This window comes from Diaporthe amygdali, assembly GCF_026229845.1.
Source record: "Diaporthe amygdali strain CAA958 chromosome Unknown NODE_1_length_4327563_cov_65_473760, whole genome shotgun sequence".
Taxonomy (NCBI): Eukaryota; Fungi; Ascomycota; class Sordariomycetes; order Diaporthales; family Diaporthaceae; genus Diaporthe; species Diaporthe amygdali.
In genome coordinates this window covers 4,019,910-4,042,666 of record NW_026517021.1, presented here as the reverse complement: position 1 = coordinate 4,042,666, position 22,757 = coordinate 4,019,910, and the positions used below count along the sequence as shown (strand labels likewise).

The 22,757-nt window shown below is 51.5% G+C and overlaps 4 protein-coding genes across 4 annotated transcripts; 2 read left to right on the top strand and 2 right to left on the bottom strand.

The window, feature by feature from the left end:
* Window positions 1-364: 364 nt before the first annotated feature.
* J7T55_006798 (uncharacterized protein) lies at window positions 365-5,502 on the bottom strand (the record flags this gene model as incomplete). Its single annotated transcript, XM_053132639.1, has 11 exons — window positions 365-785; window positions 888-1,351; window positions 1,407-2,032; window positions 2,093-2,405; window positions 2,457-2,835; window positions 2,891-3,486; window positions 3,554-3,797; window positions 3,859-4,208; window positions 4,271-4,722; window positions 4,779-4,871; window positions 4,953-5,502. 11 exons carry the CDS (start codon window positions 5,500-5,502, stop codon window positions 365-367), a joined length of 4,488 nt encoding a protein of 1,495 aa, XP_053001561.1.
* Window positions 5,503-6,150: 648 nt separating this feature from the next.
* On the top strand, window positions 6,151-9,406 carry J7T55_006797 (uncharacterized protein; the record flags this gene model as incomplete). The annotated part of the gene is made up of 10 exons (XM_053132628.1): window positions 6,151-6,226; window positions 6,494-6,573; window positions 6,632-6,727; window positions 6,953-6,983; window positions 7,186-7,341; window positions 7,522-7,652; window positions 7,738-8,219; window positions 8,282-8,645; window positions 9,025-9,109; window positions 9,276-9,406. 10 exons carry the CDS (start codon window positions 6,151-6,153, stop codon window positions 9,404-9,406), a joined length of 1,632 nt encoding a protein of 543 aa, XP_053001560.1.
* Window positions 9,407-10,320: 914 nt separating this feature from the next.
* On the bottom strand, window positions 10,321-12,871 carry J7T55_006796 (het-domain protein; the record flags this gene model as incomplete). The annotated part of the gene is made up of 3 exons (XM_053132617.1): window positions 10,321-11,519; window positions 11,622-11,641; window positions 12,132-12,871. 3 exons carry the CDS (start codon window positions 12,869-12,871, stop codon window positions 10,321-10,323), a joined length of 1,959 nt encoding a protein of 652 aa, XP_053001559.1.
* Window positions 12,872-13,475: 604 nt separating this feature from the next.
* Window positions 13,476-15,057, top strand: J7T55_006795 (SKY1-Protein serine kinase; the record flags this gene model as incomplete). Its single annotated transcript, XM_053132606.1, has 3 exons — window positions 13,476-13,699; window positions 13,766-14,352; window positions 14,429-15,057. 3 exons carry the CDS (start codon window positions 13,476-13,478, stop codon window positions 15,055-15,057), a joined length of 1,440 nt encoding a protein of 479 aa, XP_053001558.1.
* Window positions 15,058-22,757: the final 7,700 nt, after the last annotated feature.

Here is a 22,757-nt window from a genome sequence, read left to right as displayed (position 1 = left end):
AAGGCCCTCTGCTTTTAAGGCCTGATTGCAATCGGAGGCAACCTTCCCTCCTACTCTTTTTTCTCATCAAGACAAGGTCTTACTCAGAATTCTACATAAATGAGCATCCTCATAGGTTATATCATGCCTGCCTAAGGTCCTATTCTACTAGCATAGGCTGCTAGCTAAGGAAGTAACATTAGATAAGGATATGGAGATTAATGGAGGGTTGAAATACTACTATGTAAGTGGAACTTTATAATAGTTTCATAGCTCAAAATTAGCAAAAGCCTGGAGTAATAATAACAGACCTTCAAGATAACTGATGTACAGACCACAAGACAATTAAATGAAACAGAGTAGTACTCTCTAGGTCATAACTCTTTTATCGAATACCAAGCATCTTTCTCCAGTTACCCTTCTTTGGCACGCGTACAAGCCAGTACAGAAGAAACGCAGCGCAGACATTAAAGATAATGTATGCCCAAATGAGGGCGTAGTCGCGGTATCTGTTGCTGTAGAAGATGTCGGTCGAAGCGAGGAACTGATCCGTGCTGGCCATGGGGCAGTACTGGCAGTTCTCGGTCGCGGACGGGTTGTATACGGCGCCCACGGGGAAGGACTCCAGGTATTCGGCGCACGTCTGGTTGGCGCGTGGCTGGAAAACCAGAAGCTCCAGCTCGGAGCACCGCACCGCGTTCTGGCCCACGCCCGTCGACAGCATAGCGCTGATGATGTACGTGATCGGCGACACGCGGTACATGAAGATCCAGAAGCCCGGGAGGTCCGAGCGAGGGACCATGACGCTGTGAAGCCGGTGTTAGTCAGCATTTGTTCTGCGTGCGATCTCTCTATCTTTCTCTGTTTCTCGGGGCACCCAAGGCCGCGAAGGAGGTTGGTCAACTTACCCGCAAAAGATCAGCGACAGCGCAAACATGAGCAGGGACAGGATGGCGCCCTCCTCAGCTGTGTTAGCGCCGGCTATGCACATGTCGGCGAATGTGGATTGGAATAGCATGAAGGTCCAGACAATCAGAAACATCAGACCGCCGCGCTCGGTGACCGAGTCGGTTGGGATCCCGTTGTTGTTCATACCAACCAGGTAATAGAACGGAAAGAAGATTAGAAGCGAAGCCAAGGTTGTCCACGGAAGCTCCACGACGATGTTGGACAGCATGAACACGTGCCAGGAGTACATGCGCGACGCAGATTCACGGCCCTCGTACTGTTGTCGTTGGATGATAAAGTGTGGCATGGTCTGGTACACCAAGAAGGCGAAGATAACGAGGAGCATGAATATGGAGAACATCTGGTTCTGGAGCCCGGAAATAGACAGCTCGGCCTGGTAGAAAGAGACACCAATGAACAAACTCTGCTCACACGTTAGTCTGATGGCTGTCATGTTGTGACTTATCGGGCGTACGTACCATGCCACCGCAAAGGAACAGCTTGGCGTACAGGTATGATGGGCTCCGCCAGTACTGCTGAAAGACCCTCTTGGTGCAGACAGCGACCTGAAGGTAAAAAGGCGTGGCGTAAGAAGACGACATATCGACCTCGTTCCCTGGGTTGGATGTTGACGACTGCCGTGCCTCGAGCCGCCCGAGTTCCTCCTGCACCTCTGCATATTCGCTGCTGTTGTGCCAGGTCTCGTGCCAGTCCCGATCCGCCCGGGCTCCCGGCGCAGCCCCGATGACCTTCAGCATCCATTCGGCCGGGTTCTCGGCCACGCCGCATGGGATGGCTCCGTGCTTCTCGAAGTAGCCGGTAAGCGTCCTGCTGTTCTCCCCAATGTCGCCGAAGTAGACCGTCTGGCCACCCTTGGCGAGCAGCAGGAGCCGGTCGAATTGCTGGAACAACATAGCTGAAGGTTGATGGATGGTACACAAGATAGCCTGTCCGTGATCCGACAGCTTCTTGATCAAGGCGGTAATTGACCAAGACGTCTGACTGTCGAGGCCCGAGGTCGGCTCATCCAGGAACAGGAGTAGGTCTGGTTTGGCTGCGAGCTCGACGCCGATGGTCAACCGTTTCCGCTGCTCAGTATTCAAGCCTGCGAGATCGCACTCGTTAGTCTGATCGGCCCAGGAGAATCGGGGCCCTTTCCACTCACCTTCGCCGGGAACACCGACCATGGCTTCCGCGTAGGCCTCCATGCCCAGTAACCCAATCACCTCCTCGACGTAAGCGTGCTTCTCTGCCATTGACGTGGTTGCGGGCTGTCGAAGCATCGCGCTGAATCGCAGGGCCTCCCGCACTGTTGCGGTTTCGAGATGGATGTCTTGCTGCTGGACGTACCCAGTCTGTCGTTGAAATGATTTCTGTCGGAGCCGGCCGTTCACAAGCATATCTCCAGTCACCACGCCGACCGTCACCCGATCCGCTAGAACATTTAACAGCGTGGTCTTGCCAGCTCCGGTGGCACCCTGTTGTCGATCAGAATCAATATGTTACCGGCAGCGGTCGCGGGTACTCACCATCAGCGCTGTCAAAGTACCAGGCTTCACCCATCCGTCAACGTGATCTAGAATCCTTCTACGCTCTCCCTTGATGGATATGTCGTAGCAGACGTTGCTCCAGTGGAATATGGAATCGGATTTCTCTTTTTCATCCGAATGCACAGCTGCATCATTGTCTGATCCTTGGCGCTTCTCCGTCGCCCTGCCCTCAATGCGGACGGGACCAACTGGTCCGGACTCCTCATCATCGCTGGCGTATGACTTGGGCGATTTGTGGCCATGCCCCCGGCGGAAGACCAGGATCTCACCTTTGCTGGGATGGAGTGACAGGTATTCGGCCGCAACAATGTAGATTACCATAAAAAACACGACGAAACCAATGAGGATGCCGAAGTTCCTGTTTCGCACGGTTAGCGACCCGAGGATACCGCGCTTTCCTTGTCAGTCCTTACCTCCACAAGTGAGAGTGGTAATAGCCGTAGAGATTGTTGATATAGAAGTCCCCGTCAATGTAGTCCTGGCCGGGGAGGGCCCCCGATGTCGCACAGGCCCTTTGTGCCGGAGAAGCATCCATATAGGGCAGACCCATCGGAACGAATTGAGTACAGGGGAATTGGCGGCCGGAGAACTCGTTGGCAACAAGACTCTCGTACGCGTAGGCGATCGGGTCGATGTAATTGATCCAGCGAAGCCAGCCTTGCATGCTCCTTGTTGGGAGGACAAAGCCCGTGTATATCACAAGTCCCAGAATGAGCACGGCAGCCGGGGTCAGAGCTTGCTGGATGGACCGAGATCCTTGTGCGATGGTGCGGAAGATCATCGACATGGTGAATGTACAGGTGAAGCTGAACAGGAAGAAGATAAAAAAGGGGCCTGCCTCTCGACGTAGGTTTGTCATGAAGTACAGCGGGACGTTAAAGCAGATGGCCGAGAGGATCTTGCTCGGAAGCTCGGTAATCATGGACGAGATTGCTTCGGAAAATGGGTGGTACAGGGCATAGCGATAGTGTTTTTCCACGATTGGGCGCTGCACATAGAGCGAGAATATCTACAGACGCGTTCGTTGATGATTAGCAAGCGACACACAGCACAAGCCCACTTGGTATACGACGAACCTCCAAGGCGCAGCTCAAGGCATTGAACAGAATGGCGAAGTAGAGCAGGATACACTTGCTGTTGAGCGTCTCGGCGGTGGGAGCAAGGTCGTAGTAAATGCTGCCCAGTGCAAGGGCGATGACCAGATTGGCCGCAACAGTGATAGTGAAAAATGTCATGTCGCCCCTGAGTCGTTGAAGCCCACGAGACATGCAAAGCTTGACTTGCATTGGGATCGAGATGGTGTAGGGCGACTTGTTTCTCCTGTTGAACAATCAGTACGATTACTTCCAAGTGATGTGTCCCCGGGTGTGCTGGCACTAACGTCAACGAGGCTTGCCGCGACCTTTGGGCTGCCTTGAGATTCTCATGTTCCGGGCCATTGGTAGGAGACGTGTTCTCAAAAGTTGCGATATCATTGATCAGCTGTTGCCGCTCTTGACTGAACTGCCACGCGCTGGCGAAGTCATCGGGAGACTGTGGTACCGCCCTGACGTCCTTAACGTCAGACCGAATAATGCGTTCCTCTGGGTTCGTCATCGAGGTGAGAAAGTCTGCTGTTGTCTGACGATCGGGGCAGTGATAGCCCAAGTCAATGAAATACTGCTTGGCCCTATCCTTGGGGCCGAAGTAGATTTGTCTGCCCTCGTATAAGACGGTGACTTTGTCGAATGTCTACAAAAACAGGTGAGTAGGGTCGTCGTGGCGATGTAGCGAGGAATCTTCGGAACGCTCACATCATATGCAGGCTGGGAGGCTTGGTACATGGCCACAATAGCAGTAGTCCCCATCAGCTCGCTCGACAATCGGAGGGTCCTCGCAAACTCCAGAGCGGTCGCACTGTCCAGGCCTCGTGTGCTGTTGTCCCAACATTGAATGGAACTCTGGCTTAGCATCACCTCGGCAATACTCACTCGCTTCCGTTCACCACCGCTCACACCACGAACATAATCATTGCCAACCCTTGTGTTGATTGTATGGGATATGCCAAAGACGGCCATGACAGCATCCCTGACATGGCGAGCGTATTCTTGACGACTAACGCCAGGGAGCCGGTTCTTGGGGGTCCTTCCCAAAGCTGCAAACATGAGTGTCTGACCTACAGTCAGCTGGGGGAAGTGTATGTCTGTCTCCGCTTGGTAGATGACCTCGCCGCGGAATCGACTGTGCATCACGGCCCAGGGCACCCCTGTTCGTCTGTTACCATACTGTTCTCTGGTTGTGAACATTGAACGCAGCCCTTACCTTGATAGCTAAGCATTGACTTGGCGTCGAGATGGAGACCCCGGACCTGGCCAGCGATTGTTTTGAGCAACGTCGAGACACCACTGGATTTCCCTAGTCAGCCTGGTCCAGCCGAACCGCCAGAGGGAGAAAGGAGGACAAAAGGCACAAAGGGACAAGCTTGCCTGCCTGGACGGCCGAGCACCAGGAGCATCTCTCCGCTATTGACCAAGCCGTCGAAGTCACTGAGAATCTGAATCTTCTGCTGCCGGTTCGAGATCCATTCCTTGGCAATGAGAGGCGCCCGCCAGAGCACGTTCATCACATCCTTTTGGTAGTCAGTATCACTTCCAAACCCGTGGACGCCCAAATATCGCCACGAGACGCCGAGGGGTTGGCGAGGGTACTGATCAGGGTCCTTCGAGAAGGCATGTAGGAGAGCTGAGATCCATTTCCGGGGGTCAAAGTCGGCCGAGTTTGGGTCCAGAGAAGGGACCGGGGAGTGGAAGGGATTGTCATGTTGAGTGCCGGCCGATCTGGCGCCCGTTTGACTAAAGGACCTAGCGAGTTCCGCAACACGTTCATCTTCTGCCCTCGACGAGACGTTGTAGACCTCGCGTGCGTCCCCGTCGAGCGTATCCGAATCTTCCGCTGCTACCAGATTGGCCGAGGAATGATTCAAGCTGCTTGACTTCCGGCTAGTAGGCAGTTCAACGCCATCTTCTCTCTTGTTCCGATCTGACATTGTGACGAGTTGCAAGACGACGAGTTGCAGCCAAATAAAAAGCGAGAGAAAAGAAGAAGAAAAAAGGAAGACAGAGGAGAGCCTTCACCTGGCGCAGCAAGCCATCCAGGGCCGTTCAAGCAACAGGCCGGCGACATCTCCTTATACCCTCTCTCTGCTTTGAGAGATCGGTCGCTTACCATACATACTCAAGGCTCTGGTCGACCCAAGACTCCATTGCTGCCGAGCGGATCGCCATCTTCCGAGAGCTGTTTCCCGAGCCTCGGGGTGGAACCCTCGGTGCTCTTCGAAACATGTGCGGTGCAGACGTGCAGACGTAATCCGCACAATAGGATGGAAGACGTATGACGCCCACCAAGACCCTATCTATGTAGATCTATGCAGCGAGCCCTCAGCCCTATACTAAATGCTGAGCGGTCAAGGCCGAAGACGTTCATTTTTGTTCTGCCGTATGGTGTCTCGGAACCGACATGCCTAGAGGAGTTTAGTGGTGGTGGACCCGGGTTAGACTCGGTCCAAGCAGTGACCGAAACACCACTGTTGTGGGTATTTTGGCGACGCTCCATCCGCTTCCCTACCAGTCGAGTGCTCCCATCATTTCCGAACCAGAATTATATTGTCGGCCGCTGATGCGGTCTCCCTACCGAAATGTCCGATGCGCCAACCAGCCGTAAATTTGCCAGGACCTGCGACACCTGCAAGTCCCGCAAGGTTCGTTGCTCAGGTAAGCTTCCGTATCGAGGAGCGCATCGACACCATGAGAACAAAAAGAAACGGCTGATTGTTGCTGCTCGCAGGCTATCCTGGCCCTTGTCTGAGTTGCCTCGTAGGTCCCTTGAAGCGTCCTGGTCTCCGTAATATCCTGACACTCCAAACAGCGCCGGAAAGATAATTGTCACTTCAGTCCAGTGAAGCCACCGCGAAGACCCAATGGTAAACTCATTACGCCAGTGCAACATCGAACCCAAAGCTGCTAAAATTCAATGCATAGTCAATGTCGAAGTCACAGTCAACAACTCGCAAAGTCCAGGGGAACATAGCCCACGCATAACTGAATCCGCTGGTGGTCAAGTCAGTGTCAACGTGATGAACCCATGCTGCAAATAGTTGCTGATATAATTCTTCAAAGCCCGCCGACAATTTGCCAAATCTCTATGTTGACAAGCTTCTGGCTCAGGCTCGAACTACGGGTAGCCTGAAGGACAGCAAACCATTTGCCGTTGAGGTATGTTGTGTTGGCGTTTCTGCCGCTAGGTTTTCTGTTGACGGTATTAGGGAAATGGAATATTTGGCACGTTCAAACGGCGCTCCCTACCAAGACTCTTCTAATCTTTTACGGCAGTTGGCAATTATAGAATGACGTTCTTCTCCGATAATAAACTGCTGCATATATCGAAGCAGTTACAAAACAATAAAGTAGACGAGCTGCTCGGGAAGATTACATCAGTAGTCCAGTCTCGCCTACCACGACATGACACGGCGTCTTCTAAACCGTTGCAACTCGCTAGAGAAAACCGAGGTGTAGTCCTCGGTGCCAGCGAGGCCAACTTTTACTTAGAGGGTGAGTGCTGGTACTTCCAAGGTTTTCTGCCCTTCCTCTGTCCACTGATTTCCAGCTCGCCCACTCATTTCATCTCCTCAGCCCTTTTCTAGAGACGTTGACTCTCATTCCTTGTAATTTAGCATATTTCACACGGGCTCATCCCCTCTACCCGTTCCTTGACAGGAAAGCCTTCGAGGACACCATGTTGGCTCCAACGTTCTTGCAGGAGCCCCAGCACAACAAAGCCTGGTTGGCTTTGTATAATGCTGTTCTTGCTCTGGGCTGTCAGCTCTGTGGTAAGGGAAGCTATCAACCTGGACGGGGAAAATCATGGGGGCTGTTTTCCACGTCTATGTCCGTATTTCCCGACCTGCTCAGCCTTCCTGACTCTATCCTTGTGCTTCAGGCATTGACAGCAATGTCTCTCTATTCCCTCTCAATTTCCTGCATGGCCATAGAACATGTTGTAATCCAAGAGGCCGCCAGGAGGGCCCAGAATCTCCGGAGTCACAAACTTCCAGAAAGCAGTACCTTCATCTATCAAAAGGCATTTTGGACCCTTTATTCAGTTGAGAAGATTTCCAGTTTCCACTTCGGCAGGCCTTCTGTAAGTCACGAAAAGTTGTTAAAAGCCTTTCCTGGTTCCGCATATGTCCGGATAACTGGCCAAACGAGGTACTAATGGCCAGCAGGCGTTTGCTGATCACGACATCTCGGTCCCGATTCCAGTAGTCCCTGAAGCTATATTCGGCGACTATGATTGGATGTTGGCAAACGCACGTTATGGGCGACTACTCTCCCGGGCGGCGTCTTCTCTCTTCTGCGCCGGTGTGACGGGGAAGACCGAGGAATACTTCCTAGAGGTCATCGACCAGCTCGAGCGCGAGTTGGAGCAATGGAGAATGACGACCCCAGTGAATGGAAAGCCGAATGACACATTCAGGATCAATCTCATTGAGACCTCTCTCCTCAGGACGGCTTCTGTCTGGACCCACCTTATGTACAACAGTTTCAGGTTGGCCCTCTGCCGCGCGAGGCTGTATCTGGCGGCGAGGACACGCGGGCTCGTGAGTACGGTCAGTCAGGCCGAAAGCACGAGTATCATGTCCGAGGCCGCGCGGAACGTGCTGGAGTTGGCAGCTTTCATCGACGTGGATCCCTCTACTCCGTTTTGGTAAGAGAGCCCCGTCATTGCTTCCACGATTAAGGCTACTTACTGACGGTCGTTCGTGCAAGGTTCGCTGCTGGGATCCCTATGGCGTCACTCCTGGTCGTATTTGACGTGGTAATAAGCTATCCGAAACACGCGGAAACAAACACGAACCTGGCTCTGCTGGATGTCGGGGGCGGCCACTTCAGCAGGATCGAGTACGCGAGTGCTGGTTGGCTTCCGGGCTCTCTCCTAACTCAGCTCTCACAAATCGCTCGAGAGTATGTGAGCAGGGGCAAGACTAATGATGGGAGCAGCGTGCCACCTGGCAAGCCACACATCGAGAGAGTCACATCAACAAGCTCAGAAAAAGTACCTCAACCGGCGCTGAATAGCGAGCTTGGAGCCACGAGCGGTCCTCCTCTGCAGCCCGCGTTTGACACGGTGCCGGTGAGTAACGGTAGCCTCTAGAAGACGATGATTTTTCGGCGCTTCGGATGGCTAATAAATGTTGCGCAGATTACTAGTGGAGACCAGGAGGTTCCATTGTCGGATATGTTATATTTCCCTATGGGCGATGACCCTTCCCAGTTTGGCGATGGGCTACTAACCGGCACGGACTTAATGGAGCTATTTCATTCGTCCATTCCTTGGGACTACCGGATGGACGAATAACGAGTGCTAAATGGCCATTACATTAGCGATACAACCGTTTGTGAAGCTCCCTCGTGAAAGGGCAATCGTCTCACCAAAATCAAATTTGACGACACAGTCCCTTTGCCGAGCGACCTTCATTTTAACAGAAAAGCGCCAGTGCCAATGTGAACAGGACGACTCTGATCTGAATACAGAGAACCAGATTAGTGTGATGGATGAGACGGATAAATTATTTGATCCGACCTTTAACATTTACAGTATGTTACTTGCACAATGTCAAACCCCGGAAGCACCCAGTCCAGCTAGCCGCTGCGTCCAGATCGTAGAGATGGCCAATCCTTGTAATATGCTGACCAGATTATGACTCCATGAACCAGATCTGCAAAGTCCGTTCAGATCCTTATTGACGTCAAAAACCTACAGATGCGAGGTCAAGCCTTCAAGTGTCGAAGAATAGCGAGAATGAAAACTTACTGCAGGGGACAGACGCCCAAGTACGCGTGTCCGAGCTGCAACTCGCACACCTGCTGATTGGTCTACAACAGGTAGCATAAGTCTCGGAAGACAGGGAGAAGGTCAATTGTGTATTGATTGCCGTGTTGTAGAGGAAGTTTGAGGCATGCTAAATGTGCTGGACATCTGTTTATGTCTTGGGGAGATGGATTATTGTCGAGTGTAAAATTTTGCTACGAATGGCATACTCTGATATGATCACATTGTCTTGGGGACATACTTCAGTATGCCATGAGGAAACGGTTCGTGTCGTGCTCCTGGCTCCCGCAATGACGCCTCACGTAGCCGCGCCGGCTTCGAGCCCGAGTTGGAACTGGTTGCGCATTGCCGCGCTGGCCAATAGTACTTATGGTTTCGTGAAGAATGAATGGTGTACAATTCACACAAAAGACGTAACAAGGCCCGAGAGACGGAGCGTTGATGACTATCTATTTACATTTCGGCTTAAACTGGCGTGCCCATCATCAACAGGACACTTGATAATCTCACTTGTCGTCCGAACGGCAGGATTCCCCAATGCATTTCAATGGTTCCTGCCCGGAATCTTCACCATGAACTGCCTGTTGAGTTTCAAGCCAATCGGAAAATTGAAGATAGAAGACTTCAGGCAGTCCACAAGGAGAAGCTTCACCGGGACCTTAAATCGGCGTGTCCTGGACTGTTGCGAGACCCCTAAACGCGGTGACGCAGGCCAACTCTGGTGGTCAACTGCGTATACCGAACAAGATAGATTTCGTCGGCCTTCTTTTTTTTCGAACAGAGAGCCTCAGTCGACAGCACTGAACCGTGAGAACTTGTTTTACTATTGCAGCTTAAATCAAGGAATCGCTGTTACAGCCGCCGAAAATAGCGGCCACGATAGCAAGGGCCGCTGTCACTGCCAGATTGCTGCGCTCGACGTCGGACTATTTTACAAGTACAGGAGGTCCGTCTAATCGTCACGGAATTTAGGGACTCAAAGCAATGAGATTGTCCTCATCTCCCAATTCACCTGTTCATCCACCCAAGGATCGACTCTCCAATACCCAAAACGGTAGAACTCTCCACCCCTTTCAGCCGGGTACACAAACAACCCGTGAACTTCAAAAGCAGGTTCTTCCATGATACGTAGCAAGTAGACAGCGTCGATGAGGATATCTACGGCCTCTGAGTTGTATGTATCCCAACAGATTTGCACCATTTCCCCTCGTGAATCGTTCAAGTAGCCCCCTTGCAAGGCCTGCTCCGCGACGTCTTCATCCCCCTTTACCCAGTCTCGCAGGGATATCATGCCAACGCGAATCTTGAGATAGCCCCCAAGCACCCTGCCAAAGGATGTTTCGTCCCTTCTCACTGCTACCGCTTCTATCAATTCAATTTCTTCAATTCTGTGTGGAGACTTTGGGCCAGTGTGATGGGAAGGGCCAGGGAGACCGGCCCAGGACCATGACGGCCGAGAAATCGACCCTGGCTCCGAGAGTTGGCGGAGTCGCTCGTGGAACGATTGACGAATATCGGCCCTCTCTTTGTAGAAGAGGAGGGCCCGTGCGAGGTCATCCTTGAACAAACCGGCGAGATATTCGCTACCGGTGAGATCGGCGACACGCCTTGCTAGACTTGTGGTAGCTGGTAGCCGATCTGTCTCATGTGTGAATTGCTTCGTGGAAATCTGACGAACGTCAATTGCGAATTTTGAGAAAGGGGATTTGGCAAGTCTTCTATCCGGTATCCTGCCGAGCCGGTAACTTGTCCATATGCTATCGGTGCCGTCTTCGCACACGTAACTTTCCGCAGAGCTAAAGACAATACCGTAGCGAGTGAAAATGATAAGGCGTGGGGACATCGCGAGCTCCTGGTACACCCAACCGCGAGAATGCCATCTAGAGTTCTCCAGCTCCCCAATCCAATTGGAACGATACAAGTCGCTCTCCGAACATGGGGCCATACAGTAGGATGACTGAGACTGGCCACCGATGCAGTGCTTTGACTTAAAGTGAATGTTCAGCGCTGGCAACACCTCGCAGCGCTTGGAGAGGAAGCGGTCTTGGCAGCTTTTCAAGGAGACGGCACAGATTGTGAAGTAGGCGTTCCCGAAGACGTCGCACATTTGCTGACTTTCACGGTCCCAATCCTGAACCTCGGTCTCCTCTCCTCCTTGTAGAATGCACAGAGCATCTACCCATAAGTAACGAATCGACATCTTCGAACAAACCTAGTATGTGACCAATCGTTTTAGCCTACACAGGCAGATGCGTTGTGGCCACTGTTTTTGCTTACCTCGATTGCGTCTTGGATCACTGGGGACAATTTGTCTATTTTGATGCTGTTGAGTCGTTCTCGTAAGTTTGACGACGTGGTTTTGGACAGTCAGCCAAGAGGAAAATGGATGCACCCACACCCTCAAGGCGTGGATTGATGCTTATATGACCGAGCTAGGGTTTCCAACTCTCCCCCCAAGATCGCAGAGCTGGATATAGACAAAGGAACACTGGCTAGGTCTTTTACCTGCTCGGGCTCTTCCCCTTTGCTATAACCATTCTTGTTTGTTTTTCCTTCCTTTTCGCTCTAACTTGGGTTCGAACTTAGGAGTGTCTTATGACAAGACTCCTTTGTTGAATAGCTCTGAGAATGAGAACCGGGCTCATAACCAGTCAGCCAAGAGGAAAATGGATGCACCCACACCCTCAAGGCGTGGATTGATGCTTATATGACCGAGCTAGGGTTCCCAACTTGGACTGCAACCGAGCGGCTTCGGCGTTTCCCCAACAGTAACTCAACGCGGCATACTTCGCATTATGGGCTTGGGTCTTCGGCATCTCGTCGCGAAGGACTAGATGCAGTTTCTTAACGGTAGCGGTATCCTCCCCGAGATCCAGGAGCCTGGTTGGTAAGAAGCCATGCTCCTCACTAGTGTAAAACTTATGCTGATGTGCTGCGATAGCATCTCTCATAAAGCGAATGTTTCGCTTCGAGAGAACCTCGGGTGACAGGGAAGTAAAGAGTGGAAAAACAGCTTCTGCTGATTTGGAAGTCAAGAGATCAGCGACTCTGAAGCGTCGCAATATGCTACGCCCATCGACGCTGGCTGAAAGTTTTACCTTTTGTTCCTTTGTCCAGGCCTGAAATACCACTTTGCGGACCTCAAATCCCTGTAATGTTCCGCCAAAGCTGGGCGTATAACCTAGCAAACTAGCTTCGAGACCGTAAAGTCTCAATGGATTGTAGTCACAGTCGTCATATGTGGCACGGCTTATTTGAATGCGCACTCCTGCGAGGCTTCCATTCGGCCACGATTGCCTCTCGGGCGCCGAGAGTAGAGTCTCACGCAGCAGTCTGCAGAAATCACATCCTGAGTTGGCGGATGCCTCGAGGTGGGGCAGTCCAGGCCACTGGTCATCATACGCCCAGAGATCTCTGTCAGAGGGATCGTCAGGTCGGCATTCTAGAATTGTGTCGAAATCTTCCAGTTGTCGGCAGATCTTGCATAGTTGAGCAAGAGCACTCGGTAAATCCGCAGAAGCGGCCATTGTCGCTCAGCGAAGTGCGTCGGGGCTTTCAACTCGTGCCTCGCAAGTTCTATACAAAAATCATAGAATGATGGCGACCAGGAAGAAATAAGAGGGTGGTGTCTATCATGACACTTGGATCTTACGGTAAAAGGGCTCGAATATACCAAGGTGAGTAGGAGGACTTTTGCTAAAGAAAAGAAGAGGAAAAGGTAAAAAAGAGCTCGATAGAAGAAGGAAGGCAGATGTTCCGGTTCAAGGTTGCACACTGGCCCTGACACCGGTACTTGACCCACTCCGTCACAGCGTATCTTTGATCAACACGTATACATTGTGATAAAGGTAGCTTGTGGCTGCAATAATAACAAAAATGGTAACAGCTTGTGGTTAGCATGAGTGGAGAACTCCGAGATACAGCTGAAGTGTGGGTCGATCACACGGCCGTCCTCTATGCCGCGCTACATTTGAGCTCCCAATTGGTGGGACCGCAACCAACAAGTTGTCCAGGCTGCGGCTTACACCTAAGTCGTTACGGATCTGTCCTAGAATTTTCGATAGTCAGCCGACATGATTCTTCAATCGGTTGTGCAAGGAAGGCAAAACCCCCCAAAACTCAAGATCCATTATGTCGAGCAGGCCGCCAACTTTATCGCCCGAGGAGCCTGTCGACAGCTACGTGGGTTGCCGGTTCCATGAGAACGCCACTGCGTGTGAATGGGGAGAGTCATACCGTCCGGGGGGCTACCACCCCGTCCAACTCGGCGATACCTTTTTGAATGGTCGGTTCCACGTGATCCGCAAGATTGGATACGGCTCCTTTTCTACAGTGTGGCTTGCGCATGACGACCTGTCAGTCAGTCTCCTCCGAGGGGCCTTGAAGACATCAGCTCGCTGGCTAACAGTCTCGCCCCTCAGCTCTAATAAACTGGTGGCAATAAAAGTTGTCGTAGCGCGACTTGATCAGTCCACCCTCGACAAGGAAATATGTCTATATCATGAACTGGCCAAGGTGGCACCGCATTCCAGCCTCTCCCAATATTTTGTCGGACTAAAAGAGCAATTTCAGCTCGAAGGGCCTAATGGTCGACATAACTGTCTAGTCTTTGACTCCATGGGGCCGGATCTTCCAACTACGATACGTCGCTCCCGGGAGTATCAAGTTGGGCAACCCTGGGATGACGACTTCTGTCAACGCTTTCCTTTACAGCTTGCGAAGAAAGTTCTGAGAGAGGTGCTTCTCGGTTTACAGTTTCTCCATGCCAACAGGATAGTGCATGGGGATCTCCATGCGGGCAACATATTAGTCAGTATCCGTCCGCAGGACTGCGAAGCTGGTACCATTGAGAAACTACGTCAGAACCCGGACGACGGGGAACCCTTGCGACGGCTCGATGGCAAAATCGATCTGTGGGCACCTACCTATCTGCTGCCTCCCGCGGGCCTTTTAACATACGTCTCGACTGAGCTTGACCCATTCGTCAAACTGGTCGACCTGGGTGGCTGTGAGCATGAACAATCCCTTAAGAACCCGAAGATGGGCTTATGTTACGCGAGCCATGGATTGACAGATGTACGCAGCATTTCGCTTTGACGAAAACCCGACCAAAATCACAACCCCTCGAGCCCTCAGGGCACCGGAGACGATCCTGAAGCTCCCAGTCGGGCCAAGCATCGATATATGGAGCTTTGGGTGCCTCGCTTTCGAACTGATCACCGGCCATGACCTGATTGGCCTACCGTCCTTACTCATGGGAGATGGGCCAGAGACAATTGATGATGAACATCTAATCAAATTGTCAGAGATAATCGGCCCTCTGCCAGAATTACTTTTCGATGCTTGGAGGCGCGGGCCTGCGTACTTTGGTCCAGATGGAAAGCGTATGATAGTTGCAGAAGAAAAAGACGTTGATGAAGAAAGTATGGGCTATGAGTCTGATACGGAGAATCCAGTCGACCTTTCGGATCTAGAGGACACTGAGCTCGACGAGAATCCTGTAAGTCCTGACATGGATTGCTCCGAAGACCCACTGGCATATACTCGACTTTCTGAACCCCTCGAAAATATGTTCCGAAGATGGAAACCAGAGGGCACCAGTGACACCGAGGAGAAGGATATATTGCATTTGTTGCGGTGGGTTCTACAGTTGGAGGCTAAGGATCGGCCGACGGTGGAAGGTATCCTCGGACACAAGTGGTTCCAGATATGAATGCTGCAGCCATGTGATATACTAAAGTAGCTTGGGGATTGGAGTCTGGTTCAACGATGACATCCGCTTTGTGGGAAGTGCGAGCTTTGTTATAGCGGCATCTGCTAAGGGGAGTCCCGGTCGTTGTTCCCGTTGTAGTATTTATATAATTTCATGCTATTACTTGAGTATCCCATGAGATGACGACAATGACTACAACTGAATTAGGGTTGTGGTACTTATAGCCCAAACTCTATTGAGTGTATTCATAGCTCGTCTAGATCCTCGAGGTTTGCTAATTGTTTCCCGAGGGAATTCTATAATTCAGCGTCTGGAGTATATTACAAACCTGAAGAACATATTATAATATGTTCTCATTACCTTCCAGGTTCCATTTGTTTGCTGCTCTCTTGTCTCTCTCTTTTCTCTTCATTGTTTCCTTTTAGCTTGAAACAGCTATGATACCTTATTTTCGCAGATTATTCATCAATGCGGGGATGGCTCAGTATGTATTGAACAGTCTTAAGCAATCTCAGCATTCAAACTAATCCATCATATGTTGGGAGAGCGTCGGACTGAAGTTGAAAGTCCAGTTCAAAATCTGAGGATCCTGTGTTCCACAGTCACCGCACAGCCTGTCTTTTTTTGCTTTTCCCTCCTGTATATTTTCTTGTTTTACCTTTTGTACTACTAATCAGCAATCACTGTTGTAAGATTGAATGAAAATGCTCTGATTCTAAGGCTGAGGCTTTTGAACTATCCGATGACCAGCCTTGTATTCATCCTCAAGAGCTTGAACACTGGAACCTATTCCGCGTTGTGACTGAGTGGGAATGGGCTGTAGCGGGGCCATGTTTATGTCAGATTACGAAAGTTATCACTGATCGAGAGCAAAAGTGAGGCCACCTAGGTGGTACATCTGAGGGCCCATGACTTGCCGATTCGTGGATGCCTCATGCCATGATAGACCTGCTTGGGTGGATAGGACCACTCCTCGATGTGTATTGCGTATATAGATGCCAGTAACATCTGTCTAATCTTCGGCCTATTTCAGCGCTGCAATACGAGCTACCTAGGTACACCATCCTCCTACATTGAAAAAGTAAGGTGCTCTTCTCTGCAATGTGACTCTCCTTTTTTTGTCCCCTGCGCCCGTATAGTCACCAAGATATCTGATTCAACATCATCTTTATATGTGTTTCCGCTGGTGTTCAAGATCTAGGCATGTTTGGAAGTATTGGCCACGATCCTAGACATCAAAAACGACTGGACTTGCATGGGAAAGGATGAGTTTATCGATGAACAGTTGATTTGATGAGGATTCCCGAGTGGAATACACCCCCACCAGAGTCATCTTACACGGAAACGTGCGAGGCATTGTGTGTGGCTCTAAAATTGGCTTATGCAGTGAGTGTTACATCCTTTGTTGTACGCATCTTGTCCCGAGGTCGTCCTAGTAACAGTTAGAAAACGTGTATGCCCAAATTTATGCGGCCAATGGACTGGCGAGAAAAAGAAAAGAAAAAGATCATCGTTACAATACACTATAATAATTGCTTGCATACACCTATGGACATTCAGGTTTGTGGCTTGCTAGCATTGACATGTACTACAGAACAGTACTAGTATACTCTTAAAGTTGGTCTGACCGCATTAGCTGAGGATCAGGTAAAGTTAAAGATTCACACCCGAGCTCGGCAAGGGTTAGTCAATATCAATTGGCTTGATGATCATCAATTGAATCCTCCCAGGTGACTGCCTCCTCTTCGACCTCAACCTGTCTACCCTTTCGACAGTGGATGGTGTTACGATCTCAACTGCCACGTACTGTCCACCCGAGTGTGACCAGGCCTATTGTTTCTTAAATAAGTCCTCGCCATGACTACCTACCCACTCGCTTGAGATCTCCTGGAGCACGAGCGACCTGCTCATTGCCACTCCTGCGTGCATGTCTCGCACAACTGGAGCATATCGCAAAGCTCACCAGGTCAAATTACTCTCCAAAGTTTATTTGGTAGAGTGTTTTGCGTTCAGTCGCTCCTCCATTGAGGTACGTGTGGTCTTCTTGCTGCAGACGATTCGAGATGCTTACATTTAATTCGAAATTAAGAACATGCCATAGACCTCAGCTCGCGGGGATCGTAAATATCTGCGTGCGAACTAAATTGCGCTCGCTTTTACTAGAATCCCCTCCATAGCGATGACGTCTAATACGATGACTTTCAATGATTATTACTAGAATGATAAGAAACTGGAGGATGACTGATTAACATAGCACATTGATATAATAATTCAATCACTTTATTCGACCCTTAACTTATGACAGAAAAGTAGAACACATTCCTCTCAAGGATGTTGAAAGAGCCTGTGCCACATCAAGTTTCTCAAGACCAATGCCAACGTTTATGTTATGTTCATCACTCAGCCTACTATTAGATACATCGAGTAAACCGATGAGCCTCCTCGCCGATACTAGTGTTGACTGTTCCCAGAAAACCGAGACTCAACACCTTGTAGACACACGACTGAGGTGAACACCCGGAGTCTGCAAGGCCTGGAAGTTCCAGTCTTCTTAATAGCTCGAGTCTCTGAATATAGTGTGGACAGAAATCTAGTTCCAGAGGAGTGAGCCTCGGCCGTGATGACTTTGCATAGCTCGTGAGGAGCATCACCGGACGGGAAGCAAGCTTCACAATCTGCTCGTAAGCAAGACCCTGGCTGACTGCCGTAGTGCTTAACGTTCCTACATAAGCAGCGAGCTCTAGCTGTATGGACCACGACCAGTCCAGCAGTCATAGAGCGGCGTCTCCGCGAGCGAATCGGAAGTGGAAAGAACTTGACTGAGAATGAGACATGTCAGTCCTCATTTGGCCTACAAGTTGGAGTGTTCTGAAATAAACGAATGTGAACGCCAGAACGCTGTGCCACCTCGGTTTGACAATGGGTGTAAGGAAAGGCTAAAGAATTCGCGGCCAGCCACTGGAGAGCCCGTCACGATTTTGTGGCAAGTCACGTCCGAATTCGGATAAAGGTGCATATTCATGGCTAGACGTGATTCACCACCTCGTGAAAGACTTTCACATGGTAGCCCAGTGTGCCACATACCAAGCGGCACCCGAAAATCACGGATGCTTGATATTCGAGACGACGCAACGCTTACTTGAATCTGACATTTTGAGCGTAGCATGAATCGAAGATGGTTTGAAGTGAGCACTGAAACTTGGGGTATTCGGCGCGTACACTACTTAGGTAGCTGTCGTCCAACCACATTTCCCTTGGTAATCACAGGAGAGCTGCAGAGACATTGTCCGTGAACACAAGAAAACAGCCTCTGGATTCTCAGATGAGATAGTGTGACCGATTCCGGACTAACGATGGTGTCTCTCGTGACATGACTCCGAAGAAAGGAATTATGAATCCAATCAAGACACTCGCCTTGAATTCGAGCATCCTATTTGCTCCCTCCTGTGTAAGCCTGTCGCCAGGACATCGAGAATGTGTGGGAGGCAATCTAGACCGGACAGCCATGTGAGATAATGGAGGGTCACATAAATATTTGTACCCATAGCTAAGCTGTGCCTGTTACCCACCACGACCCGTGGATTCGCTACAGATGAGGAGTGAGCGGAGCGTGATGGTGTTGGGGGTGATGGGTAGTGGTGTCCTGCCTGGCTTCGTGGTCCAGGCAATCTCGCAGTCTCTTTCTGTCCTGGTGCAGTCCAGATCGGAGTGTTCTTAATGGAATTGATATAATCGAGTTGGCGCGGAATGCGGAATCCTCCCAACGTCGCAGTCGGGAGCGCTGCGTCTGATGCAACAACGGCAGAGCCATCAATCTTCGTAGCCGATTCTCTAGCTTTGCAATCCCCAAAAGTCGCTGGCCGGCGCATGCAGACACCACCAGCGTGCATGTTCATGCTCATGCAACCAACCCACGGGCAAGACACCCCCCTCTTCCATTCGTGGACTCGAGGGGGGAAATTTTTCAATTGACGAGTTGGGTCCAGACCTTTGAGACCTGGGCGGAACGCCCATCAGCCACTCGTCACTCGACGAGCCGCGAAAGCTGCAAGATGTGCGGGGTGACGGGTTCAGATAGGCCCGAGAGTGTCAGATTGTGGCGTCCAGGACTCGACAGCCGTCACATAGAGATCCAATTGTCGAGAGAGGACTCGATGTCTGTTCGGGACGAAATACCCTACAGTTGTGATACGGGGATCTCCGCAGCCATCAACGACCGGGTGGGTGGTGACTGTCAAACCCATGCTGGGCAACCCAGACGTCAAATGCATCTGACTGCCCACCTGCGAGAGCAACTGTGATGGATAAATCTGAGAAGTGATTAAAACTTCAGTAGTCTCGCCTCTCTCGAGTCCCAGGGCATTCATGTGTCTTGGAGCTGGCACATGCCGTCAGATTCTATATTCTGGTTGGCAGGGGATGTGGTGGGCATTGGCGAGATTTGACGACGAGCTCCCATCCTGGCAACCGGCTCGATAAGACGGCTGCAGAAGAGCTACAATCCTGGAAGTTGAGCTCCTTGGTCCCCTCGACGGGATTCCCCCCGGCCGGTCAAGGCGTCGATGCACTTCGGGAAGCTTTTGCTACCCTGCGAGTGAACGCTGCCGACCACCCAATGCAATGGTAGAAAGTCTTGGGATGATCGGGTATTCTTGGGATTGTCAATTGTGTCACCGGTATGACGGCTCGCACAGCGCTGCTGCCACGTTTTCAAAAGGAAAATTCAAAAGAAGAATTTCTGACACCATTGCGTTGCCAGCGCATTGCGCAGAGTTCTCTACCAAGTCAGAGCAGCAGCGGCCTGCAGACATCATTGCTTTTCCGGGACGGTATGTCCCATCATCAATGGCCGAGCCCCTGTTCAAGTTCCCGTACGACATGGCTCCGTGCCGCTCACCCCGCGCGTCAATGGCAAGAGACAAGGTTATACTCCTCAGAGGATGGAAGGTGAATGCACGTAGCTGCAGGTTCTCGGTCCCGCTAGGTCCTTCCCGAAGACCGAAGCGAGATACAGTTGTCAAGCAAGTACGGACGATATGGCCTTTCGGTTACCCCAGGAGGAGTGCAACCATTGAAATGTCTAGCTAGATACAGGGCATCTGATGTTGGTGATAGTTGGTCTGAGCAAGGACACCATAACGCTTGGTCTCTGAGCTTCTTGTGAGCCAGAATTGAGGTGGTGGAGACGTTGGGTGCCCAGATCCAAGATCTAAGTGCTGCAGAGGAGCGATGCATCTGCACATAGTTTCTTTCTGAAACACATGAGAAGCTACGTAATACGATTAGCTTCAGCCGTGCTCAGACTAGGCTTGATTTTTTCTAGAAACTGTCGAACAGCATACGAGCTGCAAGGCACAAGTGCGGAAAACGAGGCTAAAGGAGGATGAGACTGGCTCTCTCTAACGGAAAGAAGCTGATCAGAGCTCACAATGAGACGTCTTGGTGATACGTGGGGTAAATGTAGGCAAAGTGACGATGCTTCATGCTGTGACACGTTGTGCCACTTTATGTGGACCCAATGAAGTTTAGACCAAACGTGGTTGTCCTGGCAGTCTACTGACCGACTGATGACCATGTAAGCACTGTAAGTTGTGCCACCACCAGCTTGATTTGACCCGGGCCGTGAGGGAGGGCAACAGGTTGCGGTGACCATATTGTGTGGACTAGCTGGGTCGCCTAGAAATTCTCAATGAAAGCAAGACGACGAGCCGGGTCTCCCAAGCCTAGGGCTGGGTCACTCAACTGGGTGGGCTCTTGATACAACGACAGCATGCTGGCTTAACGGTTTTGGTGCGTGTGGCATCCTCTAGCGATGCAACTTGGGTAACAAAGTGCTGTAGTTTTGAGAACAACCTCACCTGGCGGCCGCGGGGTACCGTGCTAGCGGCCCCGAGTTCTGCAGGACAAGCCGAGCAGGGTAGCAATGCATGAGCATGTTCAAGGTACGAGAGGAAAATAGAGTATTCCCACCCCCATCAGCTCGCTGTGGCTTCAGGGCCCATGCGTGCGTACTCTGCCATGCACTGCGTAGCGAGATGGAGGGCAGAGGCTTGCTTTGATCAGCATCGGTCTGCCGACCAGGATGCTGGACCGGGACAGAGATACCGTGCATGGGCACGCACGCACTAACGTGTCTTGAGAAATACTGCATGAGATGGTGAGCTAGAAGCGGGCCGTGGAAAGTCAATTGGCAGGGTAGGCGGGTGCGGTTGATAGAGTTGAGACGAGACCCAGGAGACGGCGCAGCCCGCGATGTTCGGATTTCTGCCCCGAGATAATAGCGCCCTGGAGCGTCCACGGCGAGGACGAATGGCAGCAGCGAGACAGCTTTGAAGCTTGGATCGGTGCCGGGAGCTAGCGGCCAACGGGTGAGCAGCCGGCGCCGGCGAAGGTACCGGAGGGTGGAACCAGGGGTAGCAAGACGAAGACGACGACGGGATGGGTGGTTATTAGCTTCAAGTGGCTGTCTATCGTTGCATAAACAGAAACAGCTCGGCTGTTTTATCACACCAGGCACAGGGTCCCAGTTTGGGCATCACCCTCTGAGGCCCTGTGGCTGTCTCTCGTCCAAAACGGCAATGATGTCGTGTTGTGTGGTTGCATGGCAGGGCGAAGTGTGCGTATCAATCTAAATCAAGCTGACAAAAGCGAGTCTGTGTGTTCAGGGCCGGCAGCGAAGCTGTCCCCATAGGCTGGGATGTCACGGCTCGCCCCTGGCCACCTTGTGGCTTTGTCAAGATTCTTGAATGCAGTTGAATGCAATGCTGTTGCATGCAGTTGAATGCATGCAGAGACACCGTGGCAACCGCGGTATCAGGCAGGTGGTGGTGGATTTTCTATTTCTGTAGAGTTGGAAAGCTGAAGCTGGGGCTGAATAGCGAGACATGCAGACAGCGCGCGAGGGCATCTCGGGTGTGAGGCAGTGTCTGCCGTGTTTGTTCGCTGTACGGACTGACGGAGCAGAAGCCGTGCGGGAGGAGCGGACACCCCACGAAATGCAATATATTCTGTGCCATAGGAAGCGGCAGCAAAGGATCTATGAGCGATCAACGAGTGGTTCCGCATCTGCGGTGACAGGGCCACCCTGTGCCAGTCAGTGGGCCGGGGGCAGGATAGCCGCCCGATAGACGTGAGATATCATGACCCTGTTGATACACAGTGGAAGAAGCCGTGGCAGTTGTTGGCCCTTGACCGCGAGTGGCGCCGATCGACTAGTGATAGCAACGATCAACGGTGAAGCTGACGGTGAAGCTGAAGCTGGAGCTGGAGCTGAAGTTAGAACCGAGGCTGAAGCTGGAGCCGTTGACGATGACGATGACGATGATCAACGGTCAGGTCAGCATGGTGCCGCGCGGGAGGCTCGATGTTGGTCACGGGGCCAGGATCGGAGTAGGGACCTCTTGTGGCGCTGAGCACATGATTATGAGACAGCGTGGACGCAGGCATAGGCATAGGCATTGACACTGTTTATTGGCATTGTGTCAATTCGAGGTTCGATGCCGATCAATCAGGTCCGAGGTTCGGCAAGGAACGGAGGGGCGACAGTGTGACAAGAGAGAGGAAGGAAGCGAGCGACTGGGACTGCGACTGCGACTGGGGGAGAGGACCGGGGAGGACGGGAGAGGAGCGAGTGATCGAGTCGTGACATGTCAGGCAGGGCAGGCAGACAATGGGCGTACGAGTTGATTGATTGAGTGATT